The sequence below is a fragment of the Podarcis melisellensis genome (genome assembly GCF_964234715.1).
Source record: "Podarcis melisellensis genome assembly, chromosome: 3".
Taxonomy (NCBI): domain Eukaryota; kingdom Metazoa; phylum Chordata; class Lepidosauria; order Squamata; family Lacertidae; genus Podarcis; species Podarcis melisellensis.
This window is the reverse complement of record NC_138530.1, coordinates 4,263,312-4,280,617: the sequence shown is the minus strand read 5'-3', so window position 1 is coordinate 4,280,617 and position 17,306 is coordinate 4,263,312. Positions and strand designations below refer to the sequence as shown.

At 49.3% G+C, this 17,306-nt stretch overlaps 1 protein-coding gene across 1 annotated transcript in view; it reads left to right on the top strand.

Annotated features, from left to right (window-relative positions):
* Positions 1–9,447, top strand: part of INTS9 (integrator complex subunit 9) — a 69,528-nt gene extending 60,081 nt beyond the window's left edge. The window contains exons 15-17 of the mRNA XM_081904016.1: positions 5,534–5,632; positions 6,550–6,687; positions 8,547–9,447. Of these exons, the coding sequence (XP_081760142.1) occupies positions 5,534–5,632; positions 6,550–6,687; positions 8,547–8,723 (414 nt within the window). The 3' untranslated portion in view covers positions 8,724–9,447. The remainder of the gene's footprint in view (positions 1–5,533; positions 5,633–6,549; positions 6,688–8,546) is intronic.
* The last annotated feature ends 7,859 nt before the right edge of the window (positions 9,448–17,306 follow it).

Here is a 17,306-nt window from a genome sequence, read left to right as displayed (position 1 = left end):
ATCGCCTTTCCCTTCTCCTGTAGCTGACAGGGAAGAGGGAGGCCGTGTAGAATTACAGCTGAACTATGAAGGAGAGAGGGACGCTGGTGGTGCGGTGGTCTAAACCACAGAGCCTAGGGTTTGCCAATCAGAAGGTCAGCGGTTCGATCCCCGCGACGGGGTGAGCTCCCGTTGCTCGGTCCCTGCTCCTGCCCACCTAGCAGCTCCTGCCCACATCAAAGTGCAAGTAGATAAATAGGTACCACTCCGGCGGGAAGGTAAACGGCATTTCCGCGCGCTGTTCTGGTTCGCCAGAAGCGGCTTAGTTATGCTGGCCACATGACCCAGAAGCTGCACGCCGGCTCCCTCAGCCAATGAAGCGAGATGAGCGCCACAACCCCAGAGACGGCCACGACTGGACCTAATGGTCAGGGGTCCTTTACCTTTTAATAGCTTTCTTGTTTCCTCCTTGCTTCTTGAAACCAAGGGTGGGGGGAGAAGAGAATTCCTCAAGCCTGACAGGGACGTAGTGAGGAACCCAGGGGGCTCCCTTATCCTGCACCAATCCCTTGGTTCCTCTAGTGTTGTTCACACCAGCCGGCGGCAGCAGCAGCTTCTCTGGGATTTCATGCAGGATTTGATCCCAGCCCCGAAGCTGGGGATTGCACCTGGGCCCTTCTGCATGCAGAGCAGGTGTTCTCGCCCTGAGCCATGGCTCCTCCTCAAAGCTTTGGAAACCAGGGTCTTCACACCGACACAGGATTTCAGGCAGGACATTCCCAGACCTGCCTAGACATGCCAAGGATTGGGACCGCCTGCTTTAGTTGCAATTCCTACAAGGACACGGGTTGGACTATCGATGACCCCTGGTGGTCCCTTTGAGCCATATGATTCTGTGCCCACTTGCTGGATCATCACCTTGTCGTGGTGAATGGGCTTGCATGTTCCTATGACCCTTGTGAGCGAAGAAGAAGCAAAGATCACCAGTGTCAAAGCAATGATTCTTCAACATCAACTTTGTTGGACTCGTCATGTGGTTTGGATGCCTGATGATCGTCTTCCAAAGCAACTACTCTATTCCGAATTTTAAAATGGAAAGTGTAATGCTGGTGGTCAACAAAAGAGGATCAAAGACTCTCTCAAGGCAAATCTAAAAAAATGTAGCATAAACACAACTGGGAAACACTGGCCTGCGAGCGCTCCAGTTGGAGAACAGCCTTCACCAAAGGTGTCATGGGCTTTGAAGACGCTCAAACTCAGGACGCAAGGGAGAAACGTGCTAAGAGGAAGACATGCTTGGCAAATCCACACCGTGATCAACTCCCGCCCGGAAACCAATGTCCCCACTGTGGAAGGACGTGTGGATCCAGAATTGGCCTCCACAGTCACTTGTGGACTCACTGTTAAGACCATGTTTATGGAAGAAAGTCTTACTCGGCTATGAGGGATCGCCAAAGAATACGATGATTCTGCGATTTAAGCATCTCACGGCTTGCAAGACATCAGGTTCATCCCCACCCGGATCCAAACCCCAATTGCTGCTTTTAGCTGAGCCCTCTGTATGCATTTCTGGCAGCTGAGGCTAGTTTTGGTCCCAATCCTGGTGGCTTCATGTGACTTGCGTTCAAGGTGCTTGGAGGAGTCAGCTGCCAGGTAGTATGCATTAGCCTAAAGAGGGAGCCATTTCTCTGTTTTGCCTGGCAACTGCACAGCCCACCAAAAATACATATAATCCTGGTTGGAAGGGGCCCCTAGTTCCCGCCCCCCGAAATGCAGGAATCAGAGCTCAAGTATCCCTGACAGATGGACACCCAACGTCTGCTTTAAAAGCCCAGCACCTTCCCAGGTAGTTTGTTCCACCTCTGAAGGCCTCTTACCGCCAGAAAGGAGGATCCTAAGGTTTAGGCAGAATCTCCTTTCTTGCAACTTGGTTTGGGTCTTCCCCTCCAGAGTAGCAGAAAACAAGCTTGCTCCCTCTTCTATGTGACAGCTCTTCAGATATCTGAAGATGACCATCATTCCAGTACAGTGGTACCTTGGTTCTCAAATGCCTTGGTACTCAAACAGCTTGGAACCCAAACACTGCAAACCCGGAAGTAAGTGTTCCGGTTTGCAAACTTTTCTCGCAAGCTAAACGTGCTCCGTTTTGAGTGTCACGCTTCCAATTTGAGTGCCACACTTCCGCTTTGAGTGTTACGCTGAGGTCTGTCTGTTTTTGGTATTTATTTTGCCTTTTTTGTTTTGGCAGCTCTTTTTGTTCTGTTTTTGTGACTGTGTGGAATCCAGTTCAGCTACTGATTGATTGATTGATTGATTGATCGATTGATCGATAGTGTGACTGCAGTACATTGCTTATCGCTTTCATTTTATGGATCAATGGTCTCGTAAGATAGTGAAATTAATGTTAAATTGCTGTTTTAGGGGTTGCTTTTCAAAGTCTGGAACGGATTAATCCATTTTGCATTACTTTCTATGGGAAAGCGTGCCTTGGTTTTGGAATGCTTTGGTTTTGGAACGGACTTCCAGAACGGATTAAGTTTGAGAACCAAGGTACCACCATATTGGAATGATTCACAGGCTAGCCTTGCGTGATCTCGGAAGAATCCGATGGAATCCTGTGGAATCCATTTCAGCCTCTGATCTAAAGCACCGCCTTCTTCCTTGCAAACAAACTTTGCACCACTTTAGAAAGAGAGCCCACAAGCTGAAACTGCTCCCCCCCTTTTATTGCAGCTCAAAGGGGTGTCATTTAGCACAGGGTGTAAAAACGCAACGCAGAGCCCTGTGTGCAATTAACTAGCTTCCCTAACGAACGCAGGGCTTGCCCCCACTTCTGCATCTCCCCATCCAATTTAGAAGGGAGCTCCGATATGCTCATTTGCATTTAAAGAGCCCATTTGCCTGAATTGGAACTCCGAGTCCAGGAGCGTGTTTCTAATTGGGAAAATAATTGCCCCCCTTGCAGCAGACTCTCCATGTGCTTAGCTGTTCTCGAAATGTGCTTATTTCTCTGGTCCCGTTAAGCCGAGGAGTCATACAATGAGCTGGAGGTTCTTTTTGGTGATGGTGGGGGTTTCATTGAACAGTAAAAGTCAGCCCCATACAGAGGGAGCCCACTGGGCTTATGAATGGGCACTACCTAGGGGTGGGCTGTACCCCCTATGTTTAATTTCCCAGTGGGAAGATTCTGGTTTGCTTGAGAAATTCTTGACGCCCATGGAAAAATACCTATTTGTTCCCGTTTTGTATTTCTTTGACCGAATCAAAAAGTTGCCCGAGCAGAGCCATTTCCACCTGGAAAATACACTACAAAACTTCCCTCCAAACCCCTGCTGTTAAAAAGCTATATGGGGTTTTGTGGTGGCAGCTGGGATCACTACAAAAGTGATGGGCTGAGCGCAGGAAGGTGCCTTAAACATTAGGGAGAACTTTCTGACAGTCTTCTTTGGCAATCTCTTGTAGCCAAGTAAGATGGTATTCCATGAACACACTCTTAACAGTGTGTCTGTGATGGTGGAGGCCAATTCTGGATCCACACGTCCTTCCACAGTGGGGACTTAGGTTTCCAGGTGGGAGTAAGCTCCTGTTGCTCTGTCCCAGCTCCTGCCTACCTAGCAGTTCGAAAGCACACCAGTGCAAGTAGATAAATAGGTACCACTGCGGCAGGAAGGTAAACAGTGTTTCCATGCGCTCTGGTTCCCATCACAGTGTTCTGTTGCACCAGAAGCAGTTCAGTCCTGCTGGCCACAGACCCAGAAAGCTGCCTGTGGACAAACGCCGGCTCCCTCGGCCTGAAAACGAGATGAGCGCCGCAACCCCACAGCCGCCTTAGACTGGACTTTACCTTCCAGGGGTCCTTTACCTTTACCTACCTGATCACGGTGAGGGTTTGCCAAGCGTGCCTTCCTCTTAGCACATTTCTCCCTTTCTTCCTGAGTTCGAGCATCTTCAAAGTCCATGACACCTTTGATAAAGGCTGTTCTCCCATTGGAGCACTCGCAGGCAAGTGTTTCCCAATTGTCGGTGTTTATACTACTTTTTTTTAAAGATTTGCCTTGAGACAATCTTTAAACCTCTTTTGTTGACCACCAGCATTACGCTTCCCATTTTTAAGTTTCTGACAGACGGTGGAACGGTCTCCCTCCAGAGGTTGTGGACTCTCCCTCCTTGCCAGTTGGATAGCCATCTGTCAGGGATTCTTTAGCTGTGATTCCTGACTTGCAGGGGTTCAGACTGGATAGCCCCATGGGGTCCCTCCCAGCCTTACGATTCTATGATTCTGTGAATCAGACCAATTTTCCGCCCAGCTCAGCGGTTCCCAAGCCCGCTCAGTGACTCGAGCCGTTCAGATGTGGGTTGCGATACTCTCCCTGCCCATCCTTCAGTGCCAGACAAGCCACCCGCCACCATCGTCCCCCCTGCCTGGCAAGCGCCTCCGCCCTTTCCGCTGTGTCCTTGGGAAATTAACTTCTACGGGTTTAAGAAAGCTGCTCATCTAGGCAAAGGCACCTCCCTGCTTTATTCCTTAAACGTTTTCAAGCGCCCCTCGAGACTCATTACGGTCCCTGTAGCAGCAAAATGGCTTTAATGATGTCTGTGATGAAAGGCTTTTTAATAAAAAATTTAAAAGCCTCCGTTTGGCACACTCCCGCCCCCGAAAAGGAAAGGAGGGGGGAGGACAGATCACGCTTGCCCATCTACCGCAGGCCGGATCCTCTGCTGTTCCCACGTTCCTTCCAGGCCACAGAATACAGAGGTTCCAGTTTGCCTTCGCTGGACCTCTCTCTCCTTCTTCCTCTTAATGGCAGACCCCAGTGCAGCGCTGCTGGGAAACATACTGGGAAGCCAACATAGAATAATTAACAACTCATCAGCAAAATAACTGCAATCCATAAGACTCCTTTAACAGAGCAACAGCTGAGAAATAGGCCGAGGGTCACAATTAAAGCAAAAGTCTTTTTTTTTTAATTGCTTCATTGATTGTAAAAAAAGAGAAAAAAGTCAACAAGGGGGGAAAAATCAAAGGATACTACAAATTACAAAAAAAGTTAATTTCTTACATCACAAGTTCTACTATGACTTCCAGTCACCCCATCGAAGGTCTTTTGATCAGCGCACTTTTCATTATCACTGCATACTTCTCCCAAATTTTTATTTTAATATGGTTTTCTGTGTTCATACAGGGGTCAGTCTAAGCCTGCCAGAGAATTCACATTTTTACAATGCCCTTTCAGATATTTTCTGTAAACGTCCCACTCTCTAATAAACATTTCTTCTCTATTATCTCTTAATTTTCCCCGTCATCCTTGCTCATTCTGTGTATTCTAATATATGACCTCAGGGTGCAGGGATAGAAAGAAGAAAGAGGTGGCAGTTGTGCAAATAATCCCTTTTCAGAGAATTCCAGGGTCCCTGCATGCTTTAAAAGTTGCATTCTGTGGGAGGAGTGTTGTGCATCCTACTGGTTTTCAGGAAAATCAAATTGCCTGATTGGACTTGAAATGGTTAAATTTGCTTGTGTGTGTGTAAATTGGCTCCATCTTTCTTTCTCCAGCTTGCAGATTCGCTGGTACCCACCGAGATGAAGCCGGGGATCTCCTTGGCGACTGTTACGGCTGTTTTGCACACAAAAGACAACAAACATGTGCTTCAGGTAGGGTGTGAATACTGGGGTGCTGGCAGGGGGCGGGTTTGGGTGAAGGCCGCTCCCTGTGGCTCGGATCCCTGGGGTTTCCCAGTTAGTTAACAGCAGTTGCGCTCACCAAATCCCAGCAAAACCCCTGGGACAAAACGTTTTTTGTGTGTGCTGGGGTTCTCAAGAGAAGCTGAACCCCTTAATCAAAATCAATTCCATTTTGGAACAAACAGCAGGCAGCCGAGAAGGGTCCTGGGGCTCAAACCTATTCATTTTTATTGCGGTTTATTTGACTTGTGTTTCTGTGCACACACATACGATAAACAGCTCAGAATTAAGGTAAGCTAAAAGTACCCCTCACCCACTAAAAAATCTCCACAATTTAGAATTTATTATTTATACCCCGCCCATCTGGCTGGGTTTCCCCGGCCACTCTGGGCAGCTTCCAACAGAGTATTAAAATACGGTGGTTTGTTAAACATTAAAAGCTTCCCTAAAGAGGGCTGCCTTCAGATGTCTTCTAAAAGTCTGGTAGTTGTTTTTCTCTTTGACATCTGCTGGAAGGGCATTCCACAGGGCAGGTGCCACCACCGAGAAGGCCCTCCACCTGGTTCCCTGTAACTTGGCTTCTCGCAGTGAGGGAACCGCCAGAAGGCCCTTGGAGCTGGACCTCAGTGTCCAGGCAGAACGATGGGGGTGGAGATGCTTCTTCAGGTCTACAGGACTGAGGCTGTTTAGGGCACAATTAAAGCGACAGCTAATTCATGCACAATGAAATGCACAATTAAAGCAACAACATGGTTTTAAAGCAGGAGAAGGCAATCCTTTTTTATGCATCAGACTTCTCCAACCGGGCACCCTCCATATGCTTCAACCATCTCTGAACAGTTTGCAGAAAAAAACCCATAAAACCGTACATCCATCTCCTTTGACAGCTCCCCCCAAAGCCTCCTCAGCCTCAAGGGGGCAAGAAGAGGAAGCGGGTGGCAGACGAAGTTCCGGAGCTGAAACCCGTCAAGCCTTTGCTGAGCGGCTCCATCCCCATGGACCAGCTGGTGCAGACCCTGGAGAAGGTAAGCAGCGGCTGCCTTCATGGCCAGAGCACCGGGGAGGCGGTTGGCACCTGTCCGCCTCGAGAGACAATGGAGTGTGCCTCCGGGGGTGAGAGACAATGGAGTGTGCCTCCGGGGGGTGAGGGACAATGGAGCGTGCCTCCGGGGGGTGAGGGACAATGGAGTGTGCCTCTGGGGGGTGAGGGACAATGGAATGTGCCTCCGGGGGTGAGGGACAATGGAGTGTGCCTCCGGGCGGTGAGGGACAATGGAGTGTGCCTCTGGGGGGTGAGGGACAATGGAGCATGCCTTCGGGGGTGAGGGACAATGGAGTGTGCCTCCGGGGGGTGAGGGACAATGGAGCGTGCCTTCGGGTGTGAGGGACAATGGAGTGTGCCTCCGGGGGTGAGGGACAATGGCGTGTGCCTCCGGGGGGTGAGGGACAATGGCGTGTGCCTCCGGGGGGTGAGGGACAATGGAGTGTGCCTCCGGGGGTGAGGGACAATGGCGTGTGCCTCCGGGGGGTGAGGGACAATGGCGTGTGCCTCCGGGGGGTGAGGGACAATGGAGTGTGCCTCCGGGGGGTGAGGGAAATGGAGTGTGCCTCTGGGGGTGGAAGTCAAACCGCTGTGTTTGTACATCTTATAACAATCTAATGCAATACAAAAAATGTGATAATAAAACATAACTTTAAAATAGGCAACCTCCATCAAAAAAGGAACATTCAACAGTCATTAGAATAGTATAAAATAATATCAACATATAAAAGTTAAACAGAAATCCACCCAACAGTTACAATAATATTAAACTATAATCAGTAAAACAATGGCAAGCCACAGTACATAAAACAATACAATACACATTGAGAAGCAGAGAGTGGGGCGGGGCAGGTGGAAGGAGGCCTGGCCTGATGGAGTCTCTCCCCTCACCTGGGCAGTGTGTCTGGAGGTCCTGGGTGTGCTGGGCCCGGGGGTAACCTGAGAAACACAGTCCAGGTCTGCTCCAGAATCCAAAGGTTCTGCTGGGAGTCAGTCTGACGGGGCCAAGGCAGGACACGAGGCAGGAAACCAGGCAAGGACAGGTACAGGATCTCAGGCAGGATCTAGCATACAGCAATGTTGCTCCCACAACCTGGGGCAGGGACCCAACAGGCTTTTATCTTTGTCGGGTAACGGCCAATCCTGATCCCCCGGCGACTCACCTCCCTGTCTCGCCCAAAGGCAAGCACTCCTCCTGCGAGTACTCAGGTCTCTCCTTCTCTCAGACCTCAGTCTCTGCAGCTCGGGAGACGTCGGTGGGTGACTAGACCCAGAGGCCGCCTCAGCCTCCCCTGACCCAACCGGTAGTGGAGCAGCTGTAAGTGATGGCCCAGCTGGAGGCAACGAGGGAATCCCCACATCTGGAGCCAGGGCAGGCTCAGGCCCCTGACTCGGTCCAGCTGGTCCTTGTTGCAGGGGAACCTGTGCAGACTGGGGCTCTTCAGAATCAGGCCCCAGACTGGGTTCAGATGATGCCTGAGGCAGAGGATCTGGTGCGGACTGAGGCTCCTCTGGTTCTGGGTCCGAAGCCCAAGTCCCAGGCCATCACCCTGGGCAGCCCAGACAACAAGATCCCCCTCTCGGCATTGTTCACGGGGTCCAAAGGAAAGCAGAGCAAGATGTTTGGCACCTGCCCAGGGGCCCTTTACCTTTTAAATATAATTCTGGCAAGGGGCGGCCGACCCCTGTACACCTTTGTTCATGCCAAGTTGTAGAACCGGAGAGTTGGACAGGAACCCAAAGGGACCCAACCTCCTGCAATGCAAATCCTCCCATTTGCCCCACTGCCTCTGGTTTGCCAGCTGAGCATCTCCCTCTTCCCTTTTCCCTGTCCCTCTGCAGCACGGCTTCAGCGACGTGAAGGTGGAGGACACCCCGAAAGGCCACATCGTGCTCTTCCAGGATGTGGAGACCCTCATCCGCATCGAGGAGGACTCCACGCACATCATGTGCGAAAGCGACGAGGCGCTCCGGGTGAAGCTGCAGGACCTGGTCCTCAAATTCCTGCAGAAGTTCTGAGGCCTCGGCCTGCCTTGGAGTCCGGCCGTCCCTGTCCCCCCACAGCAGGGGCAGAAAAAAGGAAGGGGCTGCTGACCCAAGGGGAGAGCAGAGAGGCTCGTTTTACAATGGCAACAAATTGCACGGTTCTCCAGAGTGTGGTTGCCGGGGCTGCCGTGCCATTTTGAAAACCAGGAATAATGAAACAGGCACAATTTTTCCACTATTGTGACACAACAATGGAGGCAGCTGTCCCATATCACCCCACCCCAAATGCGGACATCACTGGGGCATTTTGTAGAATTCCAGCAGGCTGCTTAGTAGACCTCCATGGCCCCTGGTAGAAGTTGGGGGGGCAGGGGAGGAGACACAACTTTTTGTAAACAAACAAACAAACAAGAAGTGCTCATGAACTGCGTTTCCTGTTCCATTCTCCGGAACGTTTAACAGAACTCTTTTGGACTACAGTTCCCATCAGCCCCAGCCAGCATGGGGGAGTTGTTTACCAAAATACCTGGCAGGTACCAGCTTGGCAAAAGTTGAATTAAAGCATTTTCTCTCCCCACCACACCCCCCCATTTTGGAAGGGAGCAGCCCCTATTATTTCTAAATGAAGTATTTTGCTTTAAGATTGTTTGTGACGATGCGTTTTTGCCGCCTGTCAGTTCTCCTTTGTGTTTTAATACTGATTGTTTACTCAAAGCAATGCTTTTTTTTTCTAAAATAAAACCAAGAGACCCGGTCATAGTTTATCCCTTTTTTATTAAAAGAGACCACCACCTTATTGTTGTGGGCTTCCAAGACTGCATTGGGCATCAATAAAGGCTTTTTTTAAGGAGTGTGGTCAGAAAAGCCAGCTCTTTGGTGTTTTGAACTAGCGTATTTTTCACTCCATAAGACACACCTGACCATAAGATGCACCTAGTTTTTAGAGGAGGAAAACAAGAAAAAAAATTGTGAAAGAAACAGTGGATGTATGATTTTTGTGGTTCATGCTGTGGCCACAGACATGTGATTTGACAGTGAGTTTGGGGTAGCCCAATGCAAAAATCCTGATAATCCATGTGGATCCCTGCTTTGTAACCACGTTTTCGTGCCATTGTGACCCCACAAAACAGTGGATGCATGTGTTTTTTGGTGCAGGCTGTAGCCATGGACATGCTATGTGATCTGATGGTGAATTTGGGGTGACCCAATGCAAAAATCCTGAGGATCCATGTGCTTTTCCCTCCCCCCTCCCAGGCAGCCTCCTTTATCGCTAGAGTCCCTTATCCCCTCTCAATCGCTTGCTGCTCAGCTGCTCAGACGCTTTGTTTCAACATCCCCTTCCCTCTTTCTAAAATAAAAATAAAAATCTGTTTTTTGCCCCTGGGCAATTCGGCTCCAGGGACGACGCATTCGCTCCATAAGATGCATAGGCATTTCCCCTTTTTAGGAAGAAAAAAGTGTGTCTTATGGAGCGAAAAATAAGGTAGTTGCAGGTCCTTTCTGGATCCTGCGTAGTATGTTCATGGGGAGGGAAGTCCAAAGGGTTTGGGGGCCACAACAGGAATGGACCTCCTGATAAGATGGCAGTGCTTGCTCCTTTCCTCCTGGTCCAGCACTCTCTTTGCACATCTGGGCTCCAAATGGATAATGATCTCCCCCAACGAACGGAAAGAGAGACTGTTAAGGAGAGATCGGACCAGAGTGATTGGCGGCTGTGGGAATAGCCAAACCTCGAAGCCACCATCTCATCGGCCTGCCTTGCAAGTGGTGACACCTGTCTGAGTCTTGTATTAATCGCCTGCCTAATAGCCTCCGATTTCCCTCTGCCTTATATATATTTACAATTTCTAATCACAGCCATATTTTACTGCAACCTGCTGTCAAGGCAGCAGCGATCCTTCACTGGTTGACTGCAGAAGTTTCGTTCTGTCGGTAATTGATGGCTTTTCCTTTCCACCACTTCCTTTCCTTCCTGGACGCCATTCATTATTAACTGCAGGGCAGAGAGAGAGAGAGAGAGAGAGAGAGAGAGAGAGAGAGAGAGAGAGAGAGAGAGAGAGAGAGAGAGAGAGAGGTGGGGAGGAATAATCCAATTACATTCCAAGTTTTAACAGACTTATTCCAGAGTCCCAGGAATTCTGGATTTGTGTACGTTGGTGCCCATTAGCTCTCCCAGGCTCCCAGCTGTCACTTCTTTCAAAAAGCAAGGTGCTAGTCCACATGGAACTGAAGGCAACAGTAAAAATATGGAGACAGGTTTGTGCCTGCATGAGTGCTTCCCCCGCAATCCATCCTTATAACCTGCTAGGATAGACATGGAAGCAAGAGGTAGGAAGATGTCAATCATAGTTAAGTGGCCTGGATCCAATATTTTTGCATGTTTGTGACTGGGGAGCACCGTCCTCTTCCAACAGAGCAGTAAAACAAACAAAAAAGGAGTTTGTACTCTGACTCTATTTTTACACTGTATGGGAAATGTGATTCCTCATCTCCTTTTTCAACATGTAAAATTTGTGCTGCACGTGCCAATATAGTTGATTATCTCGTCACAAGTAGAGCTGGACCAGTTTTGCAACTAAGAGCAACTTACAACACCCCTGGCAGTGTTAGTACTGCCAGCTATAGGTGAGGCTGGAGGCCGCTTTGCCTTTTCAGCCAATTTAATTTAATTCCACACACGAACACACATATCCCAGCCCAAATCCAGTGTTCAAGCAGCAGAGGCAAGTTGCATATTCCAATATTTTAAAAGAGGAAATGCGTTATGTGCAAACTAAGAGCAGGCATTTGCACAGCTAGCAAACCGTTACCCATAATTTGCAAGCCTGTGTTGACCAAATGCCGAGACTTGGGGTTTTTAGGGATGGTGGGGTGGGGTGGACCCTTAACCTGTCAGCTGCTGATCTCTGTGCTAGTGCCCTGCAATGCGGGAGGGAGAAAGATTTGTTGTCGTCTCCCCTGCCCTGTGCAACCCAGTTTGCATCGCAGTGCTGCAAGCCCCACAGAGCAAGGCCAAAATCCCAGGCGTGGGAATTGCCTTTTCGGAGCCCGAGAAGAGATGCTGTTTATTCCCCGCTGGAGCCGGCGACACCGGTTCCACGTCCATCACATTTATGCTAAATTGAAATAACAGAGATGCAAACAAATTGGAACAGCGAGGGGCTGGAGACCTTCGCTGTGCAGAAACAGCACACAGAAGCTGATGTCTGAAATCGGGAACAAATTCCCCACTGGGGCCCACAGCGAGAACCTGCAATGAGCTGCTCAGTGGGGCACAGAGCGAGTGAGCAGAGGCGCATTGGAGGTGGGGGGGGGGAATAAAGCTTTCTATTCTCATCCACCCCACTGGCAAGGTCTCTGCCGCCTCCCCCGGCGACACACAGCCTCCATTTCTGTATTTTCTTGGGTCTGTGGCCAGAATCTTTAGCTGAACAGAATATTTTCCTTGGTAGTTCCTCCAAGCTGGGAAGTGTGGGATGCATAGGTAAAGGGTCCCCTGACCATTAGGTCCAGTCGTGGCCGACTCTGGGGTTGTGGCGCTCATCTTGCTTTACTGGCCGAGGGATCCAGCGTACAGCTTCCAGGTCATGTGGCCAGCATGACTAAGCCGCTTCTGGCGAACCAGAGCAGCGCACGGAAATGCCGCCAGAGCGGTACCTATTTATCTACTTGCATTTTGACGTCCTTTTGAACTGCTAGGTTGGCAGGAGCAGGGACAGAGCAACAGGAGCTCACCCCGTTGCGGGGATTCGAACCGCTGACCTGATCAGCAAGCCCTAGGCTCTGTGGTTTAACCCACAGCGCCACATAGGTCCTAGCTAAGGCTAGGATTCCCCAACCCATAGCTCTAATTGCAAATGGAAGTGGGAATTATTTTCTCAGTCTATTTTAGCTGAGATGGGGCGGGAAGGGAAATAATCACTAAGCAATATCCTGTTACTGGGCAATCTCAACACCGAGTAAGAAAGAAAATCAAGCTACCAGGGCAGATGTCAGTGGAAACAGAAGGAAACTAAATGCAGCGTTCATTCACAAAGGTGTTGATAACACAGACATCTTGGCATCGGTAAGCCAAGTAGTGGAATTATTTCCAGTAGAATGAAGGAACTAGGCCACTCAAGGCTCTACTGCTCAGAAGACAGGGTGGCCTGTTCACTGTAATTTAGGGGTGTCCAGTTGCTGCCCTTTCACCCCCACAGCAGACTCTTGCTGGCACAACAAAACTTCCCCTTCTTTCTTCCCGATGGACTCTCAAAATCTGCTCCAGAGGGGTGGGGAGGACTCAGTGGCGTGGCGTGGGGGGTGCAGGGGGGGCCAGCCGCACCGGGCGCAACATCTGGGGGTTAGGGTTAGGGGGCGCAAATCCATGGGTTAGGGGGCGCAAATTACTTGCCTTGCCCCGGGTGCTGACAACCCACGCTACGCCACTGGGAGGACTGTCCAGAACAGATTTTGGGGACAGGAGAGGAGAGTGAGAGTGGTCCCATTTCTCTCCTTCAGACAAGGTGGGAAATCTCCCCTCCAGCAAGACCAACTTCCTTCGGAATAAAACCACCCGGCCTTTATTTGAAAGCATGAACTATTCTTAACTGGGAGCTGCGTTGTTTAAAATAAACAGTGATAGTGCAAAAACGGCCTCGCCGCGCCCTGCGTTGCTCAAGAGCTCATGCTCAAATTTGTTTTGACTGCACATCACACAAAAATCCCCTTCCACGTTAAATATTGTATTAACTGATAGCGTTGGATTAAAACTCCAGCCTCACGCTGGAAAGGTGATTTATGATCTGCTTTTCCTTTCAGAGCAAGTCTGATTTCTCTCTTATTCTAGGCAACAGAAGAAGAAGAGGAGGGGGCTGTGTGTCCCCCTCATAGGGATGTGGGGTAGAAAATGGGAAGGGGGAGCTGGAGGTGGGGGCAGAGAGAATTCCCCCAGACCCATGGCATGGTTGGAAATAGGTCAATCCCTCCTCCCCATTCATCCTGGTCCTTGGCCAGTTCCCTATTTTTAAAAAGGGGGGAGAGCCAGAGACATTCAATGTGCTAATGCAGACGTTTCCCAACTCTCCACCCCACCTTGACCACTTGAAAATTAATGAGGGATACTTGATGTATTTTCTGTCTGTTGAAGTAATTGCGGGACTTGACATCTTTCCGCAGGGTCTGCAAGACAATGCTGTTCCACCAGGTCTTTGGCCAAGGCACAGTCTGACCCCCCTCCTTTGGTAATCCTCACAGAGCTCTGGCCCAATGGTTGCCAGTGGCTTGATTTGAATTAATTTTATAATGAATGATTTTAGAGTGTTTGTTTGTGCTGTGCTTTTGTACTGTTTTATTGTTGTTAGCTGCCCTGAGCCTGGCTTCGGCCGGGGAGGGCGGGATATAAATAAAATTTATTATTATTATTATTAATAATAATAATTGCAATGAATTGTGCTCTGTGCGGTTCGATCTTTTAATTCTAGCCTCCCATTCACCTTGCTGCTAATCTTCTCCACTCCTTCCAAGCAGAGGGACACATTCTAAGAACAATGGAGCAGCCCCTGTCCCTGCCATTGTTCACAGAGATGCCACAGACCACAGTTTGGGACCCCCCCCCCCCGAATTAATGCATTGATGTACTAATTCCTGAATTGCAGGGGGCTGGACTAGATGGCCCTCGGGGTCCCTTTCCAACTGTAAAACTTGTTTAATGTACAGTCATACCTCGCGTTAAAGACGCTTCAGGTGAAATCTTTTCAGGTTGTGCCCCGCGGCGACGTGGAAGTAACAGAATGGGTTACTTCCGGGTTTTGCCGCTCACACATGCGCAGACACTCAAAATGACATCACGCGCATGCGCAGAAGCAACAGATCATGACCCGCAGACACGGGTTGCGTTCTGCTCAAGTTGCAAATGGGGCTCCGGAATGGATCCTGTTCGCATTCAGAGGTACCACTGTATCGTCTAGTTTGGCCTGTAGGCAGGTCCCTGTGCCTCCTTCAGCCTCAGTAGCCCCTGTCTGGAGTAAGGGGATAATGTTGGCATCCGTCTGCCTTGGGAAACTATGGAGGAGGGTGCTTTTGTAGGTGAAGTCACACTGCTGGAGAGTCACAGGGCCTTGCTGTAGCTGTAGAGACTGATACTGGAGAGACATGTTTTGTTGCAGGTGGGGCAGATGGAGGCTTCTAGCTGGGCTGCTGCAGATGCACCAGGGCAATTATTCTCTCTGCGCTCCTCCCAGCAGTCATTCCTAGTCTGACCTGACTGCCTGTCTCCAGGCACTGCGGTCATCTCCCTAGCTTACAGGGGGGTTGTGGGGAAAATTAAGTGCTTTGAACATTTGAAAGCATGATATTGAATGTTCAGTACCATTACCGCCTGCCCGAACGATAACTTCAAAATAGTCTCAGTAACTTATTGCGATACCCTCAATAACCTCTGATAAGTCTGCTTGGAAAAAAAACTTAAAAATCTCCTTCTTATATCTCACTGATTCCAACTGCTTTCGCCGTTACTGTTAATCTGCGAAGAACTCTTGCAATGTGGTAGATGACCGATCAACGTAAAAAGCCACTCACAGAGGAAACCACAACGAAAGGTCGCGAGGCCACCTTATCTGTATGAAATACCAGATTGGGGGAGTCACAATGCAGTGCTGCTAACTGACTGACGCTCTTCAGAGAAATTGCAGCGACTCAAGATGCGGTCCTAGACATCAGCCGCCAAGGAGCGCAGCTGACGTGTTCAGAATGTGCCGTGGGTCACCTGTCACACAATGGAAGCCGTGTGGGCTTGACCATAACACAAAATGGCCGCCTTGAGGGTGTGGACTGACACCACATGTCTGCTGGCGTGGGCTGGCGTGGCACAATACAAAAGGGCTCCCCCTGCGCTCACAGGGAGAGATATGCTCTTTGAGATGTTGGATTGAAATGAAGCGGTTTTAGCAATAAGGTTAAAAAGAACATGTAAAAATAGATTGATAATCAGATGAAAATATGAAGCTATAATATGTTAAGATATAGAATTAAGATAAAAACAAAGAGGGAAAGGATTTGCTGAATTAACTATGTGAATTGGAATACAAAAAAGGGAGGTGTGAGGAAGTCAGGGAAATGAGTAAATGAAACATAAGATATGAAAAGATTGATTTGTTTTTAACTGTTTTCTATTTTTCTTGTATTTTGTATTTTTCCTTTGTATTGTTGTATCTTTTTTATTTTTATTTTTTCTTATTTTTTTTGGTTCTGTAACTTTCTTCTGTTTGTAAAACCTTAATAAATATCATTAAAAAGAGAGAGAGAGAGAGAGATGCTCTTTGAACCTCTTTGCCATCTTCACCTATCTGAAGGTTGTCCCATGAAAGAGGTAGCAAGCTTGTTTTCTGAGGCTCCAAGCCAATGGATTCAAATTGCAAGGAAGGAGGTTCCAACTCAACCGTGGGGAGAATTTCCTGACAGTAAGAGCCGTTCAACCGCAGAAGAGACCTCCCCCAAGAGATAATGGACTCTCCTCCATTGGAGGGTTTTAAGCAGATATTGGATGGCCAATATCAGGGATTCTTGAGCTGCAAATGCTGTATTGCAGGGAGTTAGACTAGATCAGGCTTCCTCAAACTCAGCCCTCCAAATGTTTTTGGCCTACAACTCCCATGATCCCTAGCTAGCAGGACCAGTGGTCAGGGATGATGGGAATTGTAGTCTGAAAACATTGGGAGGGCTGAGGTTGAGGAGGCCTGGACTAGATGGTAGGGAAGCGGGTGGCGCTGTGGTCTAAACCACTGAGACTCTTGGGCTTGCTGATCAGGTTGGCGGTTCGAATCCCCGCTACGGGGTGAGCTCCCGTTGCTCTCTAACAGCTTCTGCCAACCCATAAGTTCAAAAGCACATCAGTGCAATATAAATAGGTACCGTTGTGGCAAGAAGGTAAACAGCATTTCCATGCGCTCTGGCTCCCGTCACGGTGTTCCGTTACGCCAGAAGCGGTTTAGTCCTGCTGGCCACACGACCCAGAAATCTGTCTGCGGACAAACGCCGGCTTCCTCAGCCTGAAAGCGAGATGAACACCGCAACCCCATAGTTGCCTTGGGCTGGACTTAACCATCCAGGGGTCATTTACCTTTACCGTGGTACCTTAGGTTAGACGCTTCAGGTTACAGACTCCGCTAACCCAGAAATAGTACCTCAAGTTAAGAACTTTGCTTCAGGATGAGAACAGAAATCACGCGGCCGCGGCAGCAGGAGGCCCCATTAGCTAAAGTGGTACCTCAGGTTAAGAACAGTTTCAGGTTAAGAACGGACCTCCGGAACTAATTAAGTTCTTAACCCAAGGTACCACTGTACCTTTTACCTTAGACTAGATGCTGCCTTTGTTGAGAACAGATGGGAGGGTAGTCATCCAGTCCCATGAAAGGTGGCCAGGTTTATGGGGCGCACGTTTGATGTGGGGAGGATGAGCTGGTGCCAAGCAGGGCGTGAGCAGGGAGAGAAAAAGGTCTCAAGCAACAGTGGATATTGGAGGGGAAGTTTGTAGAGAGTTTCTGAGGCAGTGGTTAAGAGCGGTGGACTCGTAATCTGGTGAACCGGGTTCGCTTCCCCGCTCCTCCACATGCAGCTGCTGGGTGACCTTGGACCAGT